Source organism: Hemicordylus capensis, chromosome 3 (genome assembly GCF_027244095.1).
Source record: "Hemicordylus capensis ecotype Gifberg chromosome 3, rHemCap1.1.pri, whole genome shotgun sequence".
Lineage (NCBI taxonomy): Eukaryota > Metazoa > Chordata > Lepidosauria > Squamata > Cordylidae > Hemicordylus > Hemicordylus capensis.
The window spans coordinates 290,906,780-290,933,368 of record NC_069659.1 but is presented as its reverse complement, the minus strand read 5'-3'; the positions used below and the strand labels follow the sequence as shown (position 1 = coordinate 290,933,368).

The 26,589-nt window shown below is 44.9% G+C and overlaps 1 protein-coding gene across 7 annotated transcripts in view; it reads left to right on the top strand.

Annotated features, from left to right (window-relative positions):
- MYO7B (myosin VIIB) overlaps nt 1-26,589 on the top strand; it is a 126,048-nt gene that overhangs the window by 57,455 nt on the left and 42,004 nt on the right. For 4 of the 7 annotated variants that reach the window (XM_053306264.1, XM_053306266.1, XM_053306268.1 and 1 more), the window contains 9 exons: nt 5,218-5,353; nt 6,452-6,618; nt 10,809-10,865; nt 12,294-12,431; nt 13,610-13,762; nt 14,180-14,278; nt 15,756-15,850; nt 18,334-18,418; nt 20,030-20,248. In XM_053306264.1, the coding sequence (XP_053162239.1) occupies nt 5,218-5,353; nt 6,452-6,618; nt 10,809-10,865; nt 12,294-12,431; nt 13,610-13,762; nt 14,180-14,278; nt 15,756-15,850; nt 18,334-18,418; nt 20,030-20,248 (1,149 nt within the window). Of the gene's footprint in view, nt 1-5,217; nt 5,354-6,451; nt 6,619-10,808; nt 10,866-12,293; nt 12,432-13,609; nt 13,763-14,179; nt 14,279-15,755; nt 15,851-18,333; nt 18,419-18,716; nt 18,796-20,029; nt 20,249-26,203; nt 26,341-26,589 lie in introns of those variants that run through there. The other 3 variants (XM_053306267.1, XM_053306270.1, XM_053306271.1) reach the window with 3 other exon arrangements.

The window sequence follows — 26,589 nt, the reverse complement described above, 5'->3', positions numbered from 1 at the left end:
CAATACGCAGTATTGCCATTCGGATTGTGCACCGCCCCCCGGGTCTTCACCAAATGTATGGCTGCGGTGATTGCCCATCTCAGGACCCTGGTGCATTACTATTTACCCTTATTTAGACGACTGGCTTCTGGCATCCAAAAGCAAAGAAGGGTTACTTTCGCAAATTCAGTGTGTATTATCACTTCTCCAAGATCTTGGGATCGAAATGAATTGAAAGAAGTCACGACTAGAGCCACTCCAAAAGGTCACCTACACTGGTACAGTCGTGGACACAACGACACAAAAAGCATACTTACCAAGGGACAGGTTTGACTGCATCCAGAGTTTAGCCCATCTCTTTCAACAACAACCCAGACAACCTGCACGTCTTATACAACGGCTTCTCAGTCTGATGGCATCATGCACAGCAGTGGTTCCTTATGCTCGCCTGAAGATGAGGAAACTTCAGCTGTGGTTTCTGTCCATCTTCCATCCCATCAGAGATGGCCAAGGGAAGCACTTGCAGCTGCCTCTACGAATCCTGAGATCACTCACCTGGTGGTTGACTCTGAGAAACTTCTGAGTGGGGTTCCTTTCAGGGCTCCATCTCCTGCGGTATGGCTGATGACTGACGCATCCCTCCTTGGCTGGGGTGCTCACTGCAACGGTCATCGGACACAGGGGAAGTGGTCTCAGACACAGTCCCAGCTTCATATCAACTTTCTGGAGTTGCTGGCAATCTTTCAAGCACTGCAAGCTTTTCTGCCACTCATCCAGAACCGAATTGTACAAATACAACTCGACAACACAACAGCCCAGGCTTACATCAATCGCCAAGAGGGGACTATATCTTGAAGCTTGTGTGCCCTAGGTGTGCAACTGTGGCATTGGTGTATCTGGCATCAAGTCACCCCAATAGTGATACACATCAAGGGCCTGGACAATGTTCTGGCAGATGATCTCAATCGGATATTTCTGCAGGAACGTCATCACGAATGGTCCCTCAAGGAGGACTTCCCTTGTACCTCCCCTCTTCGACCGCTGGATCCAACCAACCATAGATCTCTTCGCAACTGCCCTGAACATGAAATGTGTACACTACTGTTCGAGGGCGGGACATGACCCCCAGTCCCTGGAGGATGCTTTCCATCTGGATTGGTCCCAGGAGGTACCATACATGTTCCCGCCACAACCGATAATCAAACAGGTGGTCGCCCAACTACTGGCCTCACCTACTTCGGGGATTCTGATAACACCCTGGTGGCCCCGCCAACCATGGTTTCCTCAAGTACTCAGACTATCGTGGGGTTGCTTCCTCCCTCTACCTCAAGTACCGGACCTCCTGTCTCAAGACGACGGAGTAGTCTTACACCCAGACGTGCAGACTCTCCGTTTCACCGCCTGGCTAATCGGATCTTAGACCGTATCTTGCTCAATCAGCCCAAACCTTCCACCAGATGCAACTACTCAAGCAAATGGTGCGGGTTCAAGATCTATGCTAAGGCGCATGGTTTACTACCCATGCGCACGTCTATATGGGACGTTCTTCTTTATCTGACCACCTTGAAGTCTTGAGGCCTGGCAAACGTCTCTTTAAGAGTCCACCTGGCAGCACTTTCATCAAGACATCCTGGCTGGGAGGGAAAGACCTTATTCTCTCATCCACAAAGTAAGGCCTTCCTGAAAGGGCTCTCCAATGTATATCTGCCCGTTCAAGCTCCGGTTCAACCTTGGAGCATTTCCCTGGTTCTCTCATAGCTAACTCAAGCTCCTTTCGAGCCCATGGCATCGGCACCCCTGAAGCTGGTCTCCTTTAAGACTGCATTCTTGGTTGCTATAATGACGGCGCTATAATGACGTTGCTATAATGACGGCGCGCCGAGTAAGTGAACTGACAGCTCTGAGAGTGGATCCTCCTTTTACTAGATTCTTTCTGGAAAAGGTCCTGATGTGTCTAGATCATAACTTTTCGGATTTCCATCTGAACCAAGATATAGTCCTCCCCACATTCTTCAGGAACCCTTCAACTGCATTGGAACGATCTATGCACTCCCTGAATATTTGCAGGGCCTTACTGTACTACCTGGTGCGAACTAAAGACTTTCGCGCTTCTACACGCCTTTTCGTGGCTTACAAGGGCTCGAAGAAAGGCACGAACATAACTAGGCAGAGGTTATCTTCCAAGCTGGTGGAACCCACCAAGTTTACCTATAAGTTGCAGGGCAAAACACCCCCTGAAGCTATCAAGGCCCATTCAACCCGTGCCTATGGTTCCTCGGCTGCACACCTTTCGGGAATATATTTCAAGGACATTTGCAAATCAGCTACGTGGTCCACGGAAATACCTTTTGTCAAACACTATGCATTAGATGTGCACTCTGCTGCGGAGGCTAATTTTGGGAGAAGTGTTCTTAAAAGGGTGTTACAATAGCCTCTACTGCACCCTTCTCCTTTGAGGGAGCTGGCTAGTCACCCATTCTTATGAATCTCGACGGATCTCAATCCAGATAAACAGGTTGCTCACCTGTAACTTATGATCTGGAAGAGATCCGTTGACATCCATATTGACCCTCCTTAACCACCCCTCTGCAGTAGGGCTACTCTAGGTGTATAGGCCATTCCATCTAGGAACTCTGCGATGAACTAACCTTCGTAGCTGGATGGTCGTCCTTCACGGTGGTCGTCCAAAGAACTGAGGAAGATGGCGCCCAGCCTGCCCTTAAATAGCACGCAGCCAGCATGGGGGCAGGGCTTGGACACCTCAACAAGCTGAGGAATAGCTACCGCGTGGTCCCTGCGCAGGCGCAGAACCCATTTTTATGGATGTTGATGGATCTCTTCCAGATCATAAGTTACAGGTGGGCAACCTGTTTATCTCTCATATAGAGTCTTTGAATCAGAGGGACTACTGACCATCTGGTGGCATGTATGCAGGCTTCTCAAGGGCTCTATACATAGCAGAAAATTATTTTATGTGTACTTCCCAGTTTTGTGTTGTCTGAAAATTTGATCAGCATCTCCTCTACATCCTACTCCAAGCCATTTATGAAAATGTTGAACAGTACAGTGCCCAGGGCAGAACCCTATGGCACTCCACTCAGTACTTCCCTCCAGGATGATGTGGAGCCATTAATGAGTACTCACTGGGTATGGTGGTTTGAGAGCTGGGAGGGAAGATTTCATTATCTACCCCAGCTGCAGTGGAAGTGCGCAGGTAAAGAGAGCACTGCTAATTAATATTGTCTGGAGACATGGAGTTAAATTTCTAAATAAAGTAGTTTATTTAGAAATTCCATCAGGAAGATAGATAAGGCCTACATGCCTACAGGAAGAGGGGAAGGGAGAAGAAAGAAGTATCTGTCTCCAGGTGAGGAAATGAAATCTAAGACTATCCGTTTAACAAAGAAGAAGTAGAGCAGAGAGAGCATAGTCAGAGAGGGAATGCCCTTACCAGCTGTCTCTACCTGTAATGCCCTTAGTGGTCAATAGGGTTCCTTTCCAGATTACATGCTACAACAGTGTCACTACATATCTGCTAAGTGTGCTTTCGTACTTCCTGTGTTGTGACATCACAGTCCCTGAAGTGACAGCAAAGTGCCATTCACATTTCCGAAGCCTTCTTTCGGGTTTTATCCTTGTGTTACAGTGCTACAACATTGCATGTGCATTGCAAAAAAGTAGCTTTATTTTCTTATTGTAGGAGGTTTACACTAGGGATGTGCATGGAACTGGCTGGCCCGGTTGGGTTCGAGGCCATACTAGCCTCGAACCCAACCGGGCCAGTTCTGTCCAGCACCCCCTAGAACTGCCCCCCAGTTCAGTTCGGACCGGGGGGTTCGCGATCTTGATTTTGTTAAAAACAAAAAACTAAACTTTTACTCCCTTCGGGGGTGTTCCTGGAGGTGGCAGGGGGTCCACGGAGGTTCCCCCCGGCTGGCTTCCCCTTCGGTGAGTTTGGCTGCGGTTTTCCGCCTTCACCTGGCTGCCTGGCGGCCATTATGGAGGCTGTGCGTCTGCACACATGGCCTCTGCGTGCTACTCAGAGGCCATGTGTGCAGGCACATGGCCTCCATAATGGCCACCAGGTGAAGGCCGAAAAACAGCCGAAGAGCAGCCAAATCAGCCAAGGGGGTCATTTTGAAGGTCGATGGGGGGAGGGGGAACCTCCGTGGACACACACCCCATGCCGCCGCCTCCAGGAACTCCCCTGAGGGGAGTAAAAGGTTAAAAAAAGTTGTTGTTATCAAAATCAAGATGGTGAACCCCCCCAAACATTTGGGTGTGTTCTGTTCGGGGTCAGACCAAACATGGGCTGGTTCGGTTCGACCCCGAATGATCGAACTGAACCTGTTCAATGTTGAACACATTCGACGTCAAACCTGTTTGTACACCCCTAGCTTACGCAAGCTAGAACAGACTGCTCTCCCTGCTGGTGCCTTTGTGCAACAAAAGGCCAGACTTTTCTTTACGTTTTCAGTACGATCCTGCCAAACCGAAACATTTTACCACTGTTGTAGCATGTGATCTGGAAAGCGCCCAGGAGCTGCATCTCCAACACAGTGAATCCATCTAGCAGTAGCATTGTCTAGCCTCCATTTTACCAACTTGTCCACAAGAATACTGTGAGAAACTTTGTCAAATGCTTTGGTACGCTCTGATTTCAGAAAAGCATTTGACAAAGACTCCACTCCCACAAGATCTTTGTTGACAATCATCTTTGAGGGAATGGTGATATAAAATGTCAGCTCCCCGGTGATGTTACTGCTGCCCACATTCACAATTGCATTCAGGTTCAGTCTGGTTGCCATATTTAACATCAAGAGGAGACTAAGATTAGCGCATGAGCCTAAGAAATTTGTACCCTGTAGTATGCAGCTCGACTTTCTGGTTTTGGACATCTGGAGCAATTCGTTCTGCAGGCATTTTATTTTATTAATTTATTTAAGAAATATGAAGGCTGCCCTTCATATGCCTACAATAAAATAAAACATAACTAAGGTAAAAATATACTATAGATCATCTTCAGTTTTTTCTATCCCTTTCCCCCAGTTTTAAAATCACTCCTGTCATATAGAAAGAAGTGTGAGAATATTCTGCTTTTTGACTTCTCATCTTTGTAACATATCAGATGGAGGTGCTGCACATTTCTTTTGTTACACATTTCCCATTTTCATTTTAAGCATAACAACATAGAGAGAGTGGATATTTAATTTCATCTCACTTTGTGTTTGTTTCCAGGGAACAGACACCACCATGCTAAACAAAATAAACTCTCATCATGGCAGAAGTAAAATCTACATCCCACCAAAGAGTGTCCATGACACTGTCTTTGGTATCAGTCACTTTGCTGGTGTTGTTTATTACCAATCTAAAGGTGAGTGGGTAACAGGCAGAGCCAACCCTTCTATGTGCCCTGTGAGACAGTCACCTCTGGTAAGTGGATTGGAGGTGGCAAAAATGAAGGTGCCCTGGTGTGCCCCAACCCTTCCTTGGCTGCTGTCTCATGGGGTTCCCACTATTCATACTCCTCCACAGTTTTTAATTTCCCTGTTCTCCCTGCTGGTAGGGGATGTGAAATGGAACAACAGGAAATGTGGACTTGCACTTCCTGTTGCTGCATTCCATGCCTTCCTCAGGTTGAAAAGTAGGGAAATGATAAAGTGGGAGTGGAGAAATATGAGGAACGGCAATAGTTACTGCTGCCCCCACACCAGATAATGAGGGATGGGAAAACTTCAGGATTTGGGTTGGGCTAAGGCAGGGAAGAAGTTGCTCCTGCTTTGGCTGCTAAGAAGAAGGAAAAGTAGGGGGGCAGGAGGAGGAACAAAAAGATGTTGAAATTAGGGTTAGGGGCAGGGGAGAAGTTGCTCCTTCATGTGCTTTTCCTGCTGAGGAGGAAAAAAATGGTCAGCAGGGCTCGTGGGAAGGAATTGACGATGGCCTGCTGTAGTGAACTGGGCTTGGACTGAACCCTCAGTAGTGAATTGGGCTTGGACTGAACTTTGTTCACTGTCTTCACACATGCAGAGATGCACCTAGGTAATTTTGGAGCCTGGACCTAAAGGCCTTTGGAGGGTCCCCCGCAGCAAGTTAAGCATAATTTTTAATACATAGTTCTTGAGGGCACAAACCACACCACTCAGGACAGACTAAAGAGGATTTGAGTTCCCCCAGGGGTTATGGAGGCCCTGGATTCTGGCCCTGAAGTCCAGGGGTAAGAGTGCCTTTGCACATATGATTCATCAATTCAAAGAAAATTACTTTTGGCTATTACATACCTGCTCATCAATGCCATCATAGTAATTATTGATTATAAGCAGCTGTTTAACTACTTAGCTCAAGATGTGCAGTGGAGAAGATCAATTTAAATGCAGTAGGAAAAGATGCTGTTGATGTGAAAGAAGAACATGAAATGAGAATGGAAACTGATGTCAAGTGGAAATTATAGCATTTATCTTGTTTCTTCTCCTAGGTTTTCTTGAGAAAAATCGTGACATGCTTAGCTCTGATGTGATGCAGTTGGTCCATTCATCCAAAAACAAGTTCCTCCGACAGATCTTCCAAGTGGACACAACCACGAATGTTGTGTCTTTTGGCCGAGGAAGCATCAGACATCTGGGAGTTGATCCCACCCTCAAGGTTAGCCTCCTCAGAATCTCTAGCTCTACTTTGCCTTCTATATCAATCTGAAGTCTTTGCCATATTTTAGATGTTATTCAAATGTAATAATAACAACATAGATTATTTTTGTGCTACTGCTTGAGCAAGTGGGGGATCTGAATTAGAGCCAAACTACAACTTGCGGTCAACATGTGGTATGCCTTTTGTGTGTTTAAAGTATTTTGGGGAGGTTCAGAATCAGCCACTTGCTGGCCTTGATATGGAGTAGAATTGCTGGAGTGGTGAAGTGGGAAGTGCTCACCCTTCCCAATTGTCTTGATCCAGATGAAGCTCCTGCAGCAGTGTTTTAATAAATAAAGCTCACATGGTCAAACTATATGTTCAACACCTTGCAGCATTCAGGGGCTCTGCTCTTAGGGTGATGGGTTATGAGTGCCTGTTTGTGGTGTTGGGCCTACGTGACAAGATAGGGCTAATGTTGGTGTACCGGCCACCCCGCTGCCCATCAGCAGCCCTCCTTGAGCTCCTTGACCTTGTTGCAGGGCTCGTGGTTGATTTCCCTAGACTTTTAATCTTGGGAGATTTCAACCTACCTGCCCTGGGTGGGGGTCAGGTGACTGCTCAGGAGTTTGTGGTCTCCGTGGCAACCATGGGCTTGTCGCAATTAATCTCGGGCCCGACTCACATTGGCAGCCACACATCGGAACTTGTCTTTACCTCGGAGCAGTGGTGATATGATCTGAGGATGGGGCATCTTACTCTTGCCATGGTCGGATCACTTCCTGGTATGTTTGCATATCACTGCGGCTTCTGTACTTCACAGGGGCAATGGACCCATTTTATCGGTCCACCCCAGGCGCTTAATGGATCTGGTTGGATTCCAGAGGGCACTTGGGGAATTTCCCAGCAATCTTGTGGGCAGCTCTCCAGAGTGACTTGTTGAGGCTTGGAACATTGAGGCCACGAGGGCACTGGATGACATTGCTCCTAAGCGGACTCTTAAAATCTGTTGGTCTTGTGCCACTTGGTTTTTCAGAGGAGCTAAGGAGCATGAAACAGGTCAAAAGATGCCTAGAAAGACACTGGAGGAAAACTGGGAGTGAAGACGATTGAACACGGTTGCATTCTTATGTTCAGGAGTACACCGTGGCAATGAGAGCAGTGATGTCTGTTTATTTCTCTGCTCTCATTGCATCAGCAGAATCCCATCTGGCAGCATTATTTTGGATCACTAGTACCCTTTTGGGGAAGCGGGAGAAGGAAGACCTTCCTATGGGTTGCTGAGACACTTTTGCCAAATTCTTTGCCGATAAGGTGACTTGTCTCCGCTCTGAGTTGAACTCTGATTGTGCTGTATCCATTGAGATGATGGAGGCAATGTCTTGTGATTCATTTGGGATATGCTTGAGCTTGTGCAGGTTGATGATGTAGCTAGGGTTCTCTGTGGTATGTTTGGCATCTTGTTCGCTTGGTTCTTGCCCCTCCTGGTTGATTTGTTATGCCGAGGTGGGGTGAGGTCCTGGGTCCAGGAGTTAATGAATTCATCACTCAGGGAGGGAGAGGTTCCCCCTGCTTTGAAAGAAGCAGTGGTCCGCCCTATCCTGAAGTCTTCTTCCCTGGACCCAGAGATATTAGATAATTTTAGACCTATCTCCAACCTTCCCTTTTTGGGGAAGGTTTTGGAGAAAGTTGTTGCTGCTCAACTACAGAGAATCCTAGTGGATTTCCTTGACCCTTTTCCGACATGGCACAGCACAGAAATAGCATTGGTTGCCCTGGTGGATGACCTCTATCAGAGCCTCAACGAGGGGAGCATGCCTCTCTTGGTTCTATTAGATCTCTCAGCGGCTTTTGATACCATCAACCATGGTATCCTTCTGGATCGTCTGCGGGGGTTGGGAATCGGGGGCACAGTTTTGTGGTGTTTCCGTTCCTACCTTAGTGGATGGTTTCAGACAGTTTCCGTTGAGGTGAGTGCTCTAGCCCATGGCCTTGCTCTTGTGGAGTGCTGCAATGCTCAGTCCTCACACCCTAGCTTTTTAACATCTATATTAATCCTCAGGTGAAGTCATCTGTTGGTTTGGGGTAAGGTATCAACAGTTTGCTGATGATACTCAATTGTACATTGCCGACCCGGGCCAATCTGGGGATGCCATGTATGTGTTGACCCAGTGTCTGGAGGCTGTAAGGGTTTGGATGGGCTAAAACAAGCTCAGGCTTAATGCCTCCAAGACAGACTTGCTCTTGTTCAGTTCATTTAGTTCCTGGCCAGGTTCCTGTTTTGAGTGTCTCCCTTGATAGGGTCGCGCTCCCCATGAAAAAGCAGGCTCACGATTTGGGGGTCATCCTGGACTCACAGCTCCTGCTGGAACAGCAGGTGAAAGCCATAGCTGGTGCGGCAACTGTGGCCTTACCTCGACCGGTGGGTCCTGGCAACCGTGACTCATGCCCTTGTTGTCAGGAGCCTGTCCGTCTGGCGTCCAAGTCAAGGTCTCTGTCAGGGCCACTGGAAGTTCCCTCCAGGCGTCCTCTCTGGTCTTCTTTGAGGTCTTGGGCAGGGTCGCAGGCAGCTCCTTGGAGTCCTCCTTGGTTTGTGAATAAAACACAAGAGAACGCTTTACTAGAAGTATCAGGTTCAAATTGCCTCCCCCACAACCTGGGCCGCTCACCAGATTTCCACTGTTCCAGAGCCCAACAAGGTGCAAGGCCTCCTCCACAGAAGGATAGTGACTGGGCACAGCAGTCCAGTCTCAAGCAGGGAACAAGGGTCAGGAACAGCCAGAAACTCCAAAGCCAACATGAAGCTGGAATCCCTCAGAGTCAAAGGCTGGGGCTGAAGCACACCCCAGGAATGACACGTTGCTTCCAGCCATTTGTTCACTGTCTGCTGGCTTTGATTTACAGTGCTTGACTAATTGGGTTCCTCTTCCGATCAGCTGCCAATGATTCAGCATTTATCTTGCCTATTAATCAACCGTTTACTCTGTCTGAGTGTTTCCAGCTGCTGCTGGCGATGCTCATGTCTCCGCCGTTAGGGTGTTATTGTTTGTACGCTTTCTGGCTCCGGGTTTGTCTCTTCACCCCACTTCTCCTGTGCAGCTTCGTCCAGACCTGTCTCAGACAGTTCTTGTGGCCCGACAGCCAAGCTCTCTTCTCCAGGTTCTTCTGCATCTGCTGGAGGGCTGCCAGCCTCCCGTTCATCCTCGCTATCTGAGGACAAGGGCATGACACTTGTCACCTCTCGGTTGGACTATTGCTATGTGCTATATCTGGGGTTGCCTTTGAAGATGACTCAGAAGCTTCAGCTGGCCCCAAATGCCACAGCCCAGCTACTTATGGGCAGCAGAAAATGTGACCATGTTTTACCTTTGTTGTGGTCACTGCATTGGTTGCCATTTCGCTTCCGGGTCCAATTCAAAGTCCTATAAAACGCTTCAGGATTTGGCGCCTGTGTACTTTCAGGACCGCCTCTCCTATCCAACTTCGACCTGCTCTGTAAGGTCATCTCAGGTGGGCCTTCTCAGAGTTCCAGGCCCAGGGATGGTACGTGGGACCCGGGCTCGTGGGAGGGCCTTCTCTGTTGCAGCTCACTCCTTATGGAACACCCTGCCTCCTGAGATTCATAATGCTACCTCTCTTCTGTCCTTTAAGAAGCTTTTGAAAACGTATTTATTTTGCCAGGCTTTTAGTTGTGTGTGTGTGTGTGTGTGTGTGTGTGTGTGTGTGTGTGTTCCTTTCCCCCCTTGTTTTTGTTTTGATTTATGTAAACCACCTTGAGTATATTGAAGTCAGGTCATCAATAAATTTGCTAAATAGATTGAATAAATAAACATAACATGTATTTTGGCCTAGAATCTCTATAGTGATTATAGTGACATCCCAAATTGACAAAGTATTCACTGAAAGAAAATCTGTTTGGGGTCATTTTGAGGATGGGCACTTTGTATCTGAGCAATGTTATAAGCCATGATGTTGTGATATCATGGTAGGGATATTATGCCAATGCAGATGTTTAGGATCAGATTTTGATGTATCAAGTAATACACAAGTGTTTGCATTACATCAGGGTTTTTCAGATGTTGAAGTGCAATATTCTTCATTTTCCAGCTGAGGATGGAAATAATTATCTTGGTGTATTTCTTTTATTGATCTGTTCTTTCTCTCTTTGCTCTTCAAAACTCTACCTTCTGCTGTCCTTTTGCCATCAGTCATTGTCCCGTTGTGGTTTTGCACAGTCCAGAACATCTCCTCCTGCTTTTGGACAGGTAAACTCCTTAGAGAAGAAATGCCACAATAGTGTAAGGACTAAGAAGCTGCTGCAGTGGCTTTTGTGCAGTTTTCAGAAAATGGCTTTAATTATTTGTATAATATGTGTGATTTGTGTGCGGCTTTCATTTTATTTCAAGGGACTGAAACAGGAGAAATTTCTAATGAATTATGCCTGCTCTTGGGAATTTCCAAACATTTCTGTAGTGCTGTGACTAAGATTGTCTGGTAGTAAGTTGGAAAGCATGCATAAAATTTGGTGTATCCCAAAATGAAAAAAACACAAAAAGGGTAACCCAACCACAATTAATCATTAAAAATATCATGATTCCATGGTTCAGCCTGCTAAATGCAAATAATATCACACTGATATTCCAAAAAGATGGTGGTAGAATCCAATAATAATATAAGGATATGAATCAGCAAAAATGCTATTGAAGAATATATTTTTAATGTGTTGTTGCAGCTACAAAAAGCAATACAGCTATAACTTTTTTCCTGATTTTTTCACCCACTCTCTCCTCACATCTATTAGAGTAACCAGGACTTTTGCATGACCACACAAATTCCATGGTCACACAAATGGCCTCTGCCCAAGCATGGAGAGTAGGCAGGAGGGGAGTTTTAGTGACCTCCAGATCTGCACAGAGGCCTGAACCAGGCCCGAACTATGCAGGGGGAGGTTGGCAGAGGTGGGGGAGCTGCCGCCCCCTCCGAGGTCACCACCACAACTGCCATCAGTGGCACTTCTAAAGGTGCCTTTTTACTCCCCTCCTGCCCAATCTACTTTTACGGAATTCCTCCTCCCCCCCCTTAACAGCAAAAGGGAATCCGAGCCAGCTCGAACTTGAGCCTGGCTTGATTCGAGCTGGCAGGGGGAGAGTAACTGGCCCTGTCCACCCCCAGCACAGTACTTCCAGTGACTGTTGCTGGTGTGTATCTTATGTTTCTTTTAGATTGTGAGCCCTTTGGGGACAGGGATCCATCTTATTTATTTATTATTTCTCTATGTAAACTGCCCTGAGTCATTTTTGGAAGGGCGGTATAGAAATCAAATTATTATTATTATTATTATTATTATTATTATTATTATTATTATTATTAAATGGTCTCAGCGCATGCATGGAGGCCATTTTAGTAGCCTCCACACTTGGGCAGAGGACTGAACTGGCCTGGGCTACATAGGGGGAGGCCGGCAGGGGTGGGGGTGAGCTGCTGCCTCCCCCAAGGCTGCCGCCACAGGCACCACTTCTAAGGTACCTTTTTACTCCCCTCATATTATATTTAATATAAGAGTAAAAACTCCTAGGATTCAGTTTGCAAAAGCTTCTACCATAGATATGTATTTTTTTGAAGAATTTTTTTTTTAAATCGAAAACTTTCACAAAGCTCATTGATGTTAAATAAACTATGCTTCTTTTCCCCAGGGATCAGATACCTCCAAACGCTTGTCTACATTAGGGGGCCAATTCAAACAGTCCCTGGAGCAGCTGATGAAAATCCTGGGTAACTGCCAGCCATATTTTATCCGCTGCCTCAAACCCAATGACTACAAGAAACCGATGGTAATGTTCAATTAAAATATATAGATTAACCATTGTCTGTAGTGTCTTCGGGGTTGAGGGGATTCATTTTTGTAGGCATGTATGTGGTTAGTTAATTATGTATTTCCTTAGATTGTTCGTATGCATATATATGGAAATATATATGAAAATACACATAGAACAGTCCATTAAAATAGGTATAATAGATCTACAAAGGTCTCTAAAGTTGCAGTTCTCTTTATTAGTTTCAACAGATAAAATTCAAGTGGCTGTGTCCATAAACCATGTATTTACATGGCCTTTACATTCACAAGGCCTGTCTAGTCCAGCATCCTGTTTCTTGAATGCATCCTGATGTCTTGAGTTTTGGCCATTCAAAATCTGCACAACTACACCAGCTGTGTGCAACCAAAAACAAGTTAAAGAAAATTAAAAATAGCAACATCCGTCCACTATTTTTGCTAAAAACTTCGTTAGCACCAGTCAAGAAAGCTAGAATTCAAGGGGAACTTAGAAGTACCTTTGGGCAAAAGTAGACAACAAACTATACAATTTGAGCTGAGACTTCAGCAGTGTGGAAATATGGCTCATTCCTAGTAAAAATCTGGCAACTGGCAACATTGTCACCAAAAAATGTAATATTAAATTCTACTGCAGCTACTAAATGTTGTTTGTTTATTTAACAAATTTTATTTATCTAACACATTTGTATACCACCCAAAACGCAAGTCTCTGGGCAGTTTACAATAAAAACAACAGATCAGAAGATTAAAACATTACAACAATTAACATTTAAAATGTTAAAACTTTTAAAAAACACAATTAAAACAGAATTTTATTTGTCCTCTGTATCTTAAACATCATAAAACTTAAAGGCCCTGTGCCTATGAGTTTGGAAGCAAAACAGAGCCATCCCAAAATAAGGTAGTGGTGTCTGGATTCTGGTGTGTGAGGGAGTGAGCAGGTGCACTTAAGAAGATAAGAACAGCCCTGCTGGATCAGGCCCAAGGCCCATCTAGTCCAGCATCCTGTTTCACACAGTGGCCCACCAGATGCCACTGGAAGCCTACAGTCAGGAGTTGAGGGCGTGCCCTCTCACCTGCCATTACTCCCCTGCAACTGAGGAGTACTTCTATGTACAATACATGTATAGTTTGTCTTTATGATAAAAATGGCTGTGTGTTTTCTTTTATTTTCAGTTGTTTGATCGGGAACTCTGCATCCGACAGCTGCGCTATTCGGGGATGATGGAAACCATTCGGATTAGGAAGGCTGGCTATCCAATTCGCTACAGTTTTTTAGAGTTCTTTGAGAGATACCGAGTCCTGCAGCCTGTGTCTTCTCAAGAGCAGGTATGTAAGGAAGATTGGTCTAATTTATCTTATTATGTTATTGTGGTAATAAACATGATCACTTGTAAATCTGAAATCTTTTCTTATTGCTACTTGTATATCCAACAAGTACAGCACCAATATTAGGATGAAATTCTATACGTTTTTCTTACTCATCCTCTAGTAGCTGCAGTAGAATTTAATGAAATGTTGGCAACAACATTGCCAGTAATATAAGCCTTAGAAATTCTAATGTTATGATACATTCATTGCAAATGGGCTAAGGACAAGAAGCAAATCCAAATTACATTGGTGTAAAAAAAAAAAAGCAGTTCCAAAGCATGGCTATTTGACGTTTCATAGTTTGATGTGCCAATTTCATAGACATATGCTATGTTTGTATTTTCCGCCCAAATTAAACATGATAATAAATTCCAGCTGAAGAATGATGCTCGCGAGTGCTGCATTTACATCTGTGAGAGGGTGATAGGAAAAGATGACGAGTGGAAAACTGGAAGAACCAAAGTTTTCCTGAAAGTGAGTTATGGCATAATTTCACCGTTTTATGTTCTATATAATACACACACACACACACACCTAGGTTGAAACCTTACATTACTTCAGTTCTAAGCACACACTCACCTTGGGGTAAGTGTTATTGAATGTGTGGGACTCAATTTGTGTAAACATGCATACGTTTGTTCTGTAAATTACTCATGAGGTCAGTGTGGCCTGACCTCTTTACCACATAGTCTAATTCCAATGATAATGAATATTTATATACTGCTTTTCAACAAAAGTTCCCAAAGCGGTTTACATAGATATTAATAGATACATAAATGGCTCCCTGTCCCCACAAGCTTTCCCAGACAGCAGGGTTGACTGAGAGGCTTTACTGCGTGTTCGAAATTGCAAAACAAAACAAAAAAACCAAACCAAAAATACCCGATGCAAAAAGTGGATATTTTTAACCTGGATATAAGCTGGGCTACACTCTAACACGCAATGAAAAACCTGAATTGTGTGTGAAGTACTCCCCGATAGCTTCCAGGGACTTGGGGGAAATTTTTTTCAATATGTGAACATAACCTCTCCATTTTGGAGGAGATGCAAACTAAAAACCGGGTGTGAAAATCTTCCAAAGGGCTCCCAATCTAAAAAACAAACATAAGATAGACACCAGCAGTGTTCTCTCTATTTTTTTTTCATCTGTGCGCAGAATGAGTTTTATTCTGGGCAGCAGTACCAAGGCAGTGTGTGCGCACATGCATTCAGAGTGGGGCCTTCCTGGTTAAACTTGAGCGGGATCTAAAATTAACTGAGTGGACATCAAAAAATGCGTGAGTGCACACACACATGCATGCCTTAGAGGGAACACTGGACACCAGCAACAGACACTGGAGGGTTGCTGTGCTGGGGATGGATAGGGCCAGTTGCTTTCCCCCTGCTATATAAAGAGAATCACCACTTTTAAAAAGGTGACTCTTTTTTGTTCACTTAGCAATTCCTTGACAGTGTAATTTATACTCCATTACTTATGTGCTGCTCTTGCTAACTGCCATATACTGAATCAGACCATTGGTCCATCTAGCTCAGTATTGTCTTCACAGACTGGCAGTGGCTTCTTCAAGGTTGCAGGCAGGAATCTCTCTCAGCCCTATCATAGAGAAGCCATGGAGGGAACTTGGAACCTTCTGCTCTTCCCAGAGTGGCTCCATCCCCTGAGGGGAATATCTGACAGTGCTCACACTTCTAGTCTCCCATTCATATGAAACCAGGGCAGACCCTGCTTAGCTAAGGGGACAAGTCATGCTTGCTATCACAAGACCAGCTCTCCTCTCAGTGCAACAAATTAGAGATGGCTTTTTCTTTCTTTCTATGGCTTTGTTCAACACTTAATTTCTAAGAGGAACAATTCAGCTCAGATCCTATTCTATATGCTGCAGAAATGTTATGTTCTGTAATGTTGTGGTCATTAGATAAATATGGGGGGGTTGTTTACATTTTTTAATAGGACTATCATGATACAGTCCTGGAGGTACAACGAGACAAAGCACTTACAGAGAAAGCTGTTCTTATTCAGAAAGTGCTGAGGGGGTTCAAAGACAGGTATGTGTTCTTAAAGGGAGTAAGCAAAAAAAAAATGATTGATTTCCTTTATATCTCTCACCTGTTCATAGACCAGAGTGATGATGTCTAGAAAGGGCAGAGGAGGGCAGGTAGGGAGAACAGACTCATGGCCTGTTCGGTGATTGCTCAGAAAAAATGCAGACCTTCCACTCTTCCTGCTCCTGCTACTAGCAGGCTGCTAGAATAGGCAGAGGAAGGGGAGCGTAACAAAATGAGCCATTTCTGTTCTGGTTACAATGTGGCTTAGTGGGATGCACAGTCTCCCACCTGCTTTCCGCAATGTTACTTGGAGCTCTGGGACTGCAACCTAATCACCTTGCACAGCAGCAAGGAGATGAGGAGAGAGACAGAGAGTGCACTTGGGGGCAGGGCTGAGAGGAGGGTTTTGAAGAGGGAAGGAAGCCAGAGAAAGGGCAAGATACACCTGCAATAAGTAATAAACTAAACACACCTGAATTACAGGGCTGGTGGGGCTCATTGATTGGCAGTACCTGCTTTGCTGAACGGCTTCTTGAACACAGTTAACGCTTTTAACGTGCATGTACACATGCATATATTTATATCTCTCTTTAGATGGAAACATACGGAAAGAGATAGATTGGGAGATTGTGTGGTGTCTCTATTGTGCTTTTATATGCGATCTCACCAATGCCAGTTGCACATTAAAGCAACAAGATAGAGAGCAGGAACAAATTGGAACAGCACAGGTGCCACTGAGGATAATGCTTGTAAATGTCCCCGGGGAGAGTGTCCGAGTGCAACAATTTTCACTAAAGAAAAAATAAACCCATAGGGGGAAAATTACATTCTACTTGGGCTCAATAAAAGTGAAGTGCTTTACTGATTTTGAGGGAGGGGGAGCCCCTTACTCCATCTGCCTACAAGATTTCCAAAGAAGAAAAATAGGGGAGCACGGGTACAAGAACAAGAAATATGGACAAAACCCCGTGAGGAATGGGCAAGGCAAAAAATGCAGAGACACAATACAGGGTAAAGCAATACTCCACGTGTAATCACAAACTACAGGCATCCATGTAACAACAGCAGATAGATACAACAATGTGGGCTGATACAAACTCCACAGACTCAGAAATGTAATTCTTGACAACAGTGGCTGGAATGCTGATCGTGTAAAATAAGTGACGTGGTGCTGATGGTGCCAGTTTGCTGAAAGTCAATCCTCAAAAATAAGAGGCAATACACTCTGCACAGGAACCTTGAAACTTGAAGCTTTGCACAGGAACCTTGAAACTTGACAGACTCCCTAGATGATAGTCCATTTTGAAAACGTCTTTGTCAGAAGTACCTAACGTCTATACATCAATAAACATAAACTGCATCAGGAACCCATGGAGGTGGATCTCCAAAAAAAACCTTCTTTTTGTCTGCCTCGGGGTCTCCTGCCCCTATGAAAAGATGACATTGGAGATCCACCTCCATGGGTTCCTGATGCAGTTAAACCTAAATTGAAGTTTATACCTAGTGGAGAGTACCCTGCAGTTCAGGTTTTCTAGAAAGTAGTGGAGAGCGATATCAATAAGTTTGAGTTGAATAATAAAGTGTCTATGTAACTTGTGGTATATTGGGAGCACTATGAGGGCCATCTAGACTTGTGTTCTCGAACACAGATCCAGGCCTAAGAATAGAATATTGGCTGCCCCATTTGTGCCACATTCTGTTGAAAAATCCTACTCACCTGATGTTTTAAATTTTTCCGTGCTGTTCAAATTTATACCAAGGTCCTTTGATAAACTGGATACACATACGATTCTCCCTCAAAAAGTATCTTACTTCATTTGCAAGTTCATGACATGTATACCTAATGGTTTTTTGTAAATTATGATTTCTTCTGGTTCTTTAAAAATAAGGGGGAATGAAGATCAGCCCAGCCGGCTAATTATTTCCACCTATCATGTGACTGACTGATTTATGTGGAGAGTATTTAACTCCAATTTAACTCATTCATTAAGGAGTATAGCATGTTCTAGTAGGCACTATGGTGCTGCTCCTAGCGACAAGGCTTTTCCAGATATAAAGTTGGTTTGGCTGTATTCTTATTATACAGTTTCATTATGTACTTTGCACAATTGGTGTTTCATTATTATGTTTATTGATGTATAGACGTCATATCACTTATTTTACACGATCAGCATTCCAGCCACTGTTGTCAAGAATTACATTTCTGAGTCTGTGGAGTTTGTATCGGCCCACATTGTTGTATTTATCTGCTGTTGTTACATGGATGCCTGTAGTTTGTGATTACACATGGAGTATTGCTTTACCCTGTATTGTGTCTCTGCATTTTTTGCCTTGCCCATCCATTCCTTACAAGATTTCCAAGCCTGACTCTGCTCTTCTAGTTCCATTAGGCCCATTGTTTGGGAAACAATATTAGCATATTTTTCCTTCACAAATTCCTTTGTGGGAAACAAACTGTTTTTAAACATTTATTTTGGTTGTAGAAAACAATTTCTGAAGCAGAGGCGCAGTGCCGTGGTTATTCAGACTGCCTGGCGGGGCTATTGCTGTCGGAAGAACTTCAAAATGGTATGAAACATGCTCCCATTTTTAAGAAGTAGTTTTTGCATAGGCAGGCATAGTATTCATAGAAGTTAGGTGTAGGGCATGCTTAGCACCCAGAAAATGAACTAACTGTTTCTAAGTGAAGTAATATCTATATCTTTTTGTCTCTTAGGCGTACCCGCCGCTAATCCCATGTGTGGCAGCTCTCGCGAGGGAGCTGCGGATTAGCAACGGGGACGGGAGGAGAAGTGGGCGTGGAGGAGAAGCAGTGGCTGCCAGGACGGACAGCCACACAGGGGAAGCGGCGGCAGCCAGGACGGCTGGCTGCACAGGGGAAGGGGCCGCCGCCAGACTGGCAGCTGGCCAGCTGAGGAGAAATGGCAGCCAGCTGCTGAGGAAAGGTAGCCTGGATGCCGAGGGAGAACGGGCTGTGTGTGAGGGGTTGGGACGAGAGAACAAAATGGGACAGGGGGAAGAAGTGGGGCTGGGGGGGGGGAGAAAGAAATGGAGCTAGAGGGGGGAGAAAGAATTGAAGATGGGGCAGGAGAGACAGGGAGAAATAGGGGGACATACTCTGCACCAGGTCAGCTAGTATCCAGAAAAGCATTTATAAAACTTCAATTGATCTTATTGTAGACAGCAATATATCCTTTGTACCATTTGGAACTCGAGGGAAAGAAGGAAGGAAGGATCCCAATAGGTCCCAGCCTTGGTTCTGAAGGAAGGAAGGGATAAAAAAATCGACTAGATCTCTTGTTGGTTCAGCAGTGTTTTTAATGCAATGAATGTCCAGAGTCTATAAGATGGTTTATTTATCTGGCAGTTTGGGCTGAAGGAAAAGCTACTGTTTGGATGTCATCCTGGGGAAGAAGTAGTTTGTGCTGACAGAAGTGTATAAGATAAAATCTATTTTCTACCCATAACAAAGATTTCACTTAGATTATTTGAAAACCAATTGAGTCCATCAGCATTGAGGAGAAAATGACTGTTATCAGGTTTATAAAAATGGAACTATATTGTTTGTGTTCAGTATGTTGTAGAACAAGATGACTGCTAAAATGTGTGTTTATTATAAGGAATTCCTCAAGATCATAAGATTACAATTAGAAAATCTATCCATGAATAGAGTCAGCTGGCATATCTATTCCTTATAATTTGCTGGCCACTGTGTGGCACGGGACAAGAATAGCTTTAGAAGTATTAATACATTTTTGATGAGTATTTATTTATTTATTTAGTTAATTAGTTAAGAATAATTAAATAGGAAGCAAACCCATATATATTCAAGGTAGTAATGTTTCTTGTTTTAAAAGCCCTTGGAAGCGTCTTTTGTCATGAGCTGCATACTTCATACACACATCAGTTGCTCAGCTAATTTCAGTTTTATCAGTCTAACCAACAAGTACATCTTTGCTTTATTTTATTCCATTCATCTCTTCTTTATCATCCCAGTTTCTTTTAAAAGCTGTTGTGTTAGATAGATTGCAGAGGATGTTTATCAGTTTAAATCCTGTTTTTAAATGGTCATATCACCGCCTAGTTTTTCCTGAACCTTTTCTATCTTGTTTTCCTTAGCCTTATTCGTATTTATATCAAGGCTATGTCTTTCATCTTACTTTTTTTCTCCTGTGGTAGATCATGGTGGGTTTTGAGCGCCTGCAAGCCCTTTTCCGGAGCAGACAGCTTGTGAAGCAGTACGAAACAGCCCGGGCAAGTGTGATTAAGTTCCAAGCTTTGTGTCGAGGTTACCTGATGCGCCAGAAAACAGCTGAACAGATGAAAGCTGTCTGTGTGATACAGGCTTATGCCAGAGGCATGTTTGCCCGTAGGACCTTTCACAGAATGAAGAGAGAGGTGGGTATGATTGGATCATAACCGTATCATGCAAATTGCATCTTGCATGGTAATAGGTTTGACAGCAGCCAAATCCTATGAACAGAAACCACCCAGCAGTGACTTTAGTGTTTTCAATATGCAAAACAGCTACATGGTATATATTACACATAACCACAGAGATAAAAGTGATGCCCTGCTTACTATTGTTCAGGTGAGTATTCTTGGAAATTTTGACTAGGACAGAATCATTAAAATATGTATTTTTTTTAATTTATTTATTTATTATTTTTACATTTATATCCCGCTCTTCCTCCAAGGAGCCCAGAGCGGTGTACTACATACCTGAGTTTCTCTTTCACAACAACCCTGTGAAGTAGGTTAGGCTGAGAGAGAAGTGACTGGCCCAGAGTCACCCAGCTAGTTTCATGGCTGAATGGGGATTTGAACTCGGGTCTCCCCGGTCCTAGTCCAGCACTTTAACCACTACACTACACTGGCTCTAGTATTATTCTCCACTGCTGGATGGGGACATCTCACATGGATTATCCTTACCATGTGCTCCAGTAGGCAGGACTACTGTAATCAAGATTTTAAAAAGAGCTTAAATAGCCTGGGAAGAAGAACCGTCCCAGTTCTTATAGTTCTGCATCCAGCTCCAGAGGCAGCTTCTCTCTTCAGTCCAAGCTTCTCCTTCTCTTTTGTTTTTGATCGTTAGTACTACTAGCTTTTCCTTTCTCCCTTTTTACTTGCATTTTTCTGGCTGTACCCAACTTTGCTATATTTCCCCCCCTCTTTTCCCCTCCTCTCCATGGAGCACAGAACAGGCAGGATTTGGCATGTACTGCTTCCTAATGGGGTGAAAAGGGGCTCTGGCATTTCCCCCTACCAAAAATGCACAGCAGCAAGCGGTGGGGACCTGTGCAACAGCTGCAGCTGCACAACAACTGACCACTCGGTCCTTGCGGGTGCCCAACCATGCAGCAAGTGGCTTGGACCCGACATCAGGGCTCTGAACATCCACCAGATGCCACCATTCCCTGTTGGCACCCGTGCCAGCAGTGCCATCGCCTTTGTGGACCTCTCTGCCACTGCTGAAGCCTGCTGCAGTTCAAGCAGGAGCACAAGGTCCCACTGGTGTTTCCTATGCTTAAGCAGCATGACCTGTTTTACCCATTCTCTGCTTGCTTCTCTGACACAGTAAAACAGGAATGGGAAACCCCAGCTGCAAACAGGAAACACACACTTCTTGTGAACAAGTTTTAGAGCCTAAGCCAAGAGGGCACAAACATGTTCCAGGTTCCTCCCTCAGATGCTCCTGTGACAGCCTTGCTCTCAGGTGCCATACTACCTAGGGATGGCGACACTTCCCTGAGAGACCCTAACGAGGAAAAGATTGAAGCAGCCCTTAAGAAGGGCCACGAAGCAGCTTCCCTGTTGGTTAGACCCTCCACAGTGGCTTCTATTATGTCATGGGCATCTCTGCTATGGGTGGATGAACTCATTCAATCCCCTTGCCACAGATACCTGCCAAAGGCAAATACTTTTAAAAATACAAAAGACCCAAGCCTTTATTGCAGATGCTGCCCTGGACTCCATTTGCTTCTCCTCACACTCCATGGCTTCTGGAGGTGGTGGGTGCAGAGGAACCTCTGACGCAAGCACTGGCAAGTCGATTCTGCATCACGCTCCAACCTCACTGCCGTTCCTTATACTGCCACTAAACTCTTTGGTGATGCCGCACTTCAGGAGGTACTCAAGGAGACAAAGCATAAACACAAGGCACTACTATCAGCCCCCCACAAGAACAATATATGGCAACTCCATAGGCCTTTCCAAACTTCTTGTTCCTTTCATCCCAACTTTAGCACAGAGATCCCAGGGGACAGCAGCCCTTCTGGAGTAGACCAAAAACCAACTTCAACAGACCACAGAACCAGGCACATCAAGCCTTCATGGCACAAGGCAAGACAACCCTCCTGACTCACAGCCACAGGATGTGGGAGACCATCTCTTGGAATTCTTTAACTCATGGGAAGCCAACATCACAGATCAATCGGTCCTCAACACCATCTCACACAGGTACAAAATAGAGCAGTTTCCACCTTACCTTCTACTCTGGCTCTCCTTTCAAGCACGCTGGTCTGTCAGATGCAATATGACATCTTGTTTCTATCAAGGCAGTGGAAAGTGGTTCTTATTCATCAAAGGGGCAAAGGGGTTTATTCCATTTTGTTCACTGTGTCATAAAAGGATGGCTCCCGTCAGGCAATACTGGACTTGAAGTTCCTAAATAGATTTGTACAGCACAGAAAGTTCTGGATGGAGACCAGTGTTCCCGCTAATTTTTTTTTCATCCATGTGCTGAATTAGTTTTATTCTGGGTGGCAGTATCAAGGCAGTGTGTGCATACATGCATTCAGAATGGGGCCTTCCTGATTCAACCTGAGCGGGATCTAAAATTAACTGAGCAGATGTTTAAAAAACTTGTGAGCGCACGCCCACGTGCATACCCTAGAGGGAACACTGATGGAGACCCTGAGATTTATTACAGAGGCCTTACACTATGCCAACTTCCTGGCCTCAGTAGACCTCATGAAAGTGCACTTACATGTATCAATCTGTATGGCGAGCCAAGCCTTTCTGTGCTTCAAATATGACAGCCTTCATTACCAGTACAAGGCACTGGCCCCGCTGGTGGCTCACTTTCGGCTGAAGAGCATTTGGTTCTTTGCCTACTGAAACAACTTCCTAATTTGGTCCCTGTCCAGCACAACCATGAGGTCGGATGCAAACAACACACTACAGACACAATCCGACCATGGATTGATTGATTTTATTAATTAATTAATTAGATTTATATACCGCCCTTCCAAAAATGGCTCAGGATTCCTAGTCAACTAGACTAAGAGTCAACTCTGTCCCTCCACTTAGATCCACCATCTAGGTGTCATAATGCACACTTCATGGGACGCTCTCATTCTACCTTCAGACCATATCCAAGACATTCTCCAGCTGATCAACAAGGTGACTGCCTTACCAATACCGGTCCTTACTCTGGCGAGACTTCTGGGCCTGATGGTGGTGTCCCTAGCAGTGGTTCACTGGGCCCACTTCCACCTATACCCATCTCAGTGATTTCTCCTACCATATCAGAACAACATTGAGAGTCAAAGACCCACCAGGGTCAAGCTTCCACCACATGTGGTCCACTTTTTAAGCTGGTGGACTTTTCCATCCAATTTTTCCTCAGCCAGATCTTCCTTGACCACCCCAGGGTGATCCTCATGATTGATGTGAAACTCTCCGGGTGGGTGGGGGGACACTGTCTACAGCATTTGAGGCAGGGGAAATGGACTCCACAAGAACGGGCACACAGCATAAATTGGTTGGAGCTAAGGGCCATTCACTTGACCCTGCAATCCAACAGATACTACAACATTGGCATGTTCTGGTCTGGATGGACAACATAACCGCTAAAGCACATATAAATCAACAAGGGGGCACCAGGTCTAAGTCAGGAAGCCTCGCTCACATTTCACTGGGTGGGATGTCACCTAGCCTCGCTGTCAGTGGGGTTCTCAACACACGAGCAGATTGGCTCAACAGGAAGGAGCTCCAAATGGCAGAGTGGAGCATCAGCTCTCACGCCTTCACCTTGATGACTCAACTCCTGGGCACTCCACAAGAGGACCTCTTCACCTCGCCAGTTAATGCAAAACTTCCCTGGTTCTTCTCGCACTTTCCATGCGAGGATGCAGAAGCGGTGGACACATTATTGGCTCCATGGCACTGGACCTATTGTATAAATTTCCACCTCTACCAGTCCTCAGCTGCCTCCTCAGGATTTGAATCCTCCAGGCTCAAGTACTGCCCATCTCACCACACTGGCCCCAAAGACCATGGTTTGCAGAAATCCTATACCTGGTAGTAGAGGGCCCATGGTTCCTTCCAGTAACTCAGGACCTGCTTCACCAAAGCCCCACCCTTCACCACGACCCAGTGTGGTTCAAGCTTGCCACCTGGCAAATGAACGGAACATTCTGAGTCACCATGGATATATTCCCAAAGTGATGGACACTGTCCTGGCTTTCAGGTGGGCATCTACTAACTGCATTTATCAATCTGCACAGTGGGTTTTTCTTTAGTGGTGTAGATGTCACGCCCCCACTCAAGGACATTGGAGAGGAGTTGGGGGCAGGGGACTTACTAGAAAGTGGAGAGGCACCTGAGGAAGAACAGGCCGGATATTTGAATGGGGAAGTAGTTGAGACAGGCCAGGGTGAGTGTTTTGTTACAGGAGGGCCCAGCAGGGCCGGGTGATCTTGGGAGAGAAGGATCAGGATCTGAGCCATAGATGGAACAGCCACTATTTCCTCGAGGATGCAGGCAGGAAAAATGTCAACAGCAGGTGAGGAAATTACGGAGAAGTAGATGGCTGACAAGAAGTCAGCAAGAGCTGGATTGAATCTATGGCAGCTGGCGGGGGTGGAGTGTTGATTAAGTGCATGTGGCTGCTGACTATAAATTTGGCAGCCTGTGCCTTGAACAAACTGCTTGAAACAACACTTCTAATCTGCTTTGAGCTTTTGTCAGAGAGTTTGTGACTCGCGAGTGGGTGTCTGAAGTTCTACTGGAAAGCCTGGGTTATCAGCTATGTACTGGGTCTATGGTGCTTTCACTTTTCATTTCTGTATTCATGGTGAGACTGTTAAAACTTATCATTTATCAGTAAATCTGAAACTTGAGCTACAATTCCAACTGGCTATTGTGTCATAAATCTCTGCTCAGCTTCTTCAGTAGAGTGAGCTCGTGACAGTAGACGTAATGTACTCTCAAGGAACAACTGCCAGAACTTCTCTGTTTTCTTCAAGAGGGCCTTGAGAAGGGTCTCAGAGAGAACACGCTCAAGCGACAAGCATCTTCATTGGCCAATCTCTTGTCTGTATCCTCAGCAAAAGGGCCACATCTACAATGATGCTGGTCATGTCTTTTATTTTAACTTTTTATTAAAAGGTGCCTCTTTGCTCTCTCTGCCAACAATTCATAGATTTCCTTCCTGGGATCTCCACAAAATCTTTCAAGTACTGAACAAACCACTATTTGAGCCCATTAGATACATTCTACTCCGCTTTCTTTCCTTCAGACTTGCTTTCCTGGTGGCATTCACATCAGCCAGACATGTCTCTGAATTGTGTGCATTACCAGCAAATCCTAACTTCTACATCTTTTCACTGGATCCAGTGCACCTGATTCCAGATGCCTCTTTTCTACCCAAAGTGGCCTCAGTCTTTCACCGGTCTCAGGACATAATTCTCCCTTCGTTCTGTCCTAAGCCTCAGCACCCTAAGGAGAACGAATGGCACAAGCTAGATGTCTGTTGCTGCCTGAAGGTTTATCTATCATGCACGTCTGAATTCTGCTCTACAGATGCCTTGATTCTTTCATTTCTACCTGTCTCAGTGGGGCAGAAGATATTGTCAACTACTGTCACCAGATGGATCAAGGCATGTATATCCCTGGCATACGAAGTACAAAACTTGTGGACGCCACTTAACATTATGGTGTACTCTACCAGGTCCACAGCAGTGTCAGCGGTCTTCTCAACAAACACCCCTCTGGCAGAAAGCTCCCAAGCTGCCACTTGGATGTCTCAATTCACGTGCATATGGCACTACAAACTTGACTTCCATTGCTCTTCCCAAGCAGCCTTTGGCAGATGAGTCCTTCAGCATGTTCTTCCACCCCAGTAAATGCAGACACTCCCACCCAGGGTTCTTAGCTGTGACATGTCCTACATAGATGTCATTATTCAGCAGCAGAGAAAGGAACATTGCTTACTCACTGTGAAGGCTTCTTCTTGCTGCTGGATTTGAGAACATCTTGACCCACCCATCTGAGCGTCTGTGTCTACTGGTCGTCCCTTTTATTTTATTTTTTATCTAGCTTTTCTCTCTGTCTTGGACTTGGCTATTACAAACTGGGAGGGTTCTCCTTCCCAGGCTCTTTAAGCATTTTTAAACCTAATTAGAATACCCTGCCTACTGGAGCATGTGGGAAGGATAACCCACATGAGATGTCCCCAAATCTAGCAGCAAGAAGAAGTCGTCATGGTGAGTAACCAGTGCTCTTTTTCATGTTGTTTGGGTTAGGTGTTTCTTTAGTGCTTGCAAATCAATAACAATAAAATAAATAAATAATCCATATAAACTTATCTGCGATAACATTAAAAGAATTAAAGGTTTTCTGAAATAGACTTATAGAATAGAAAAGAAAGTACAGAATACATCAATGTATTTTGGAATGATTGGTTTGTTGCTATTGTTTTGACATAACAGTGAAAATGTGTGGGCATCGATATG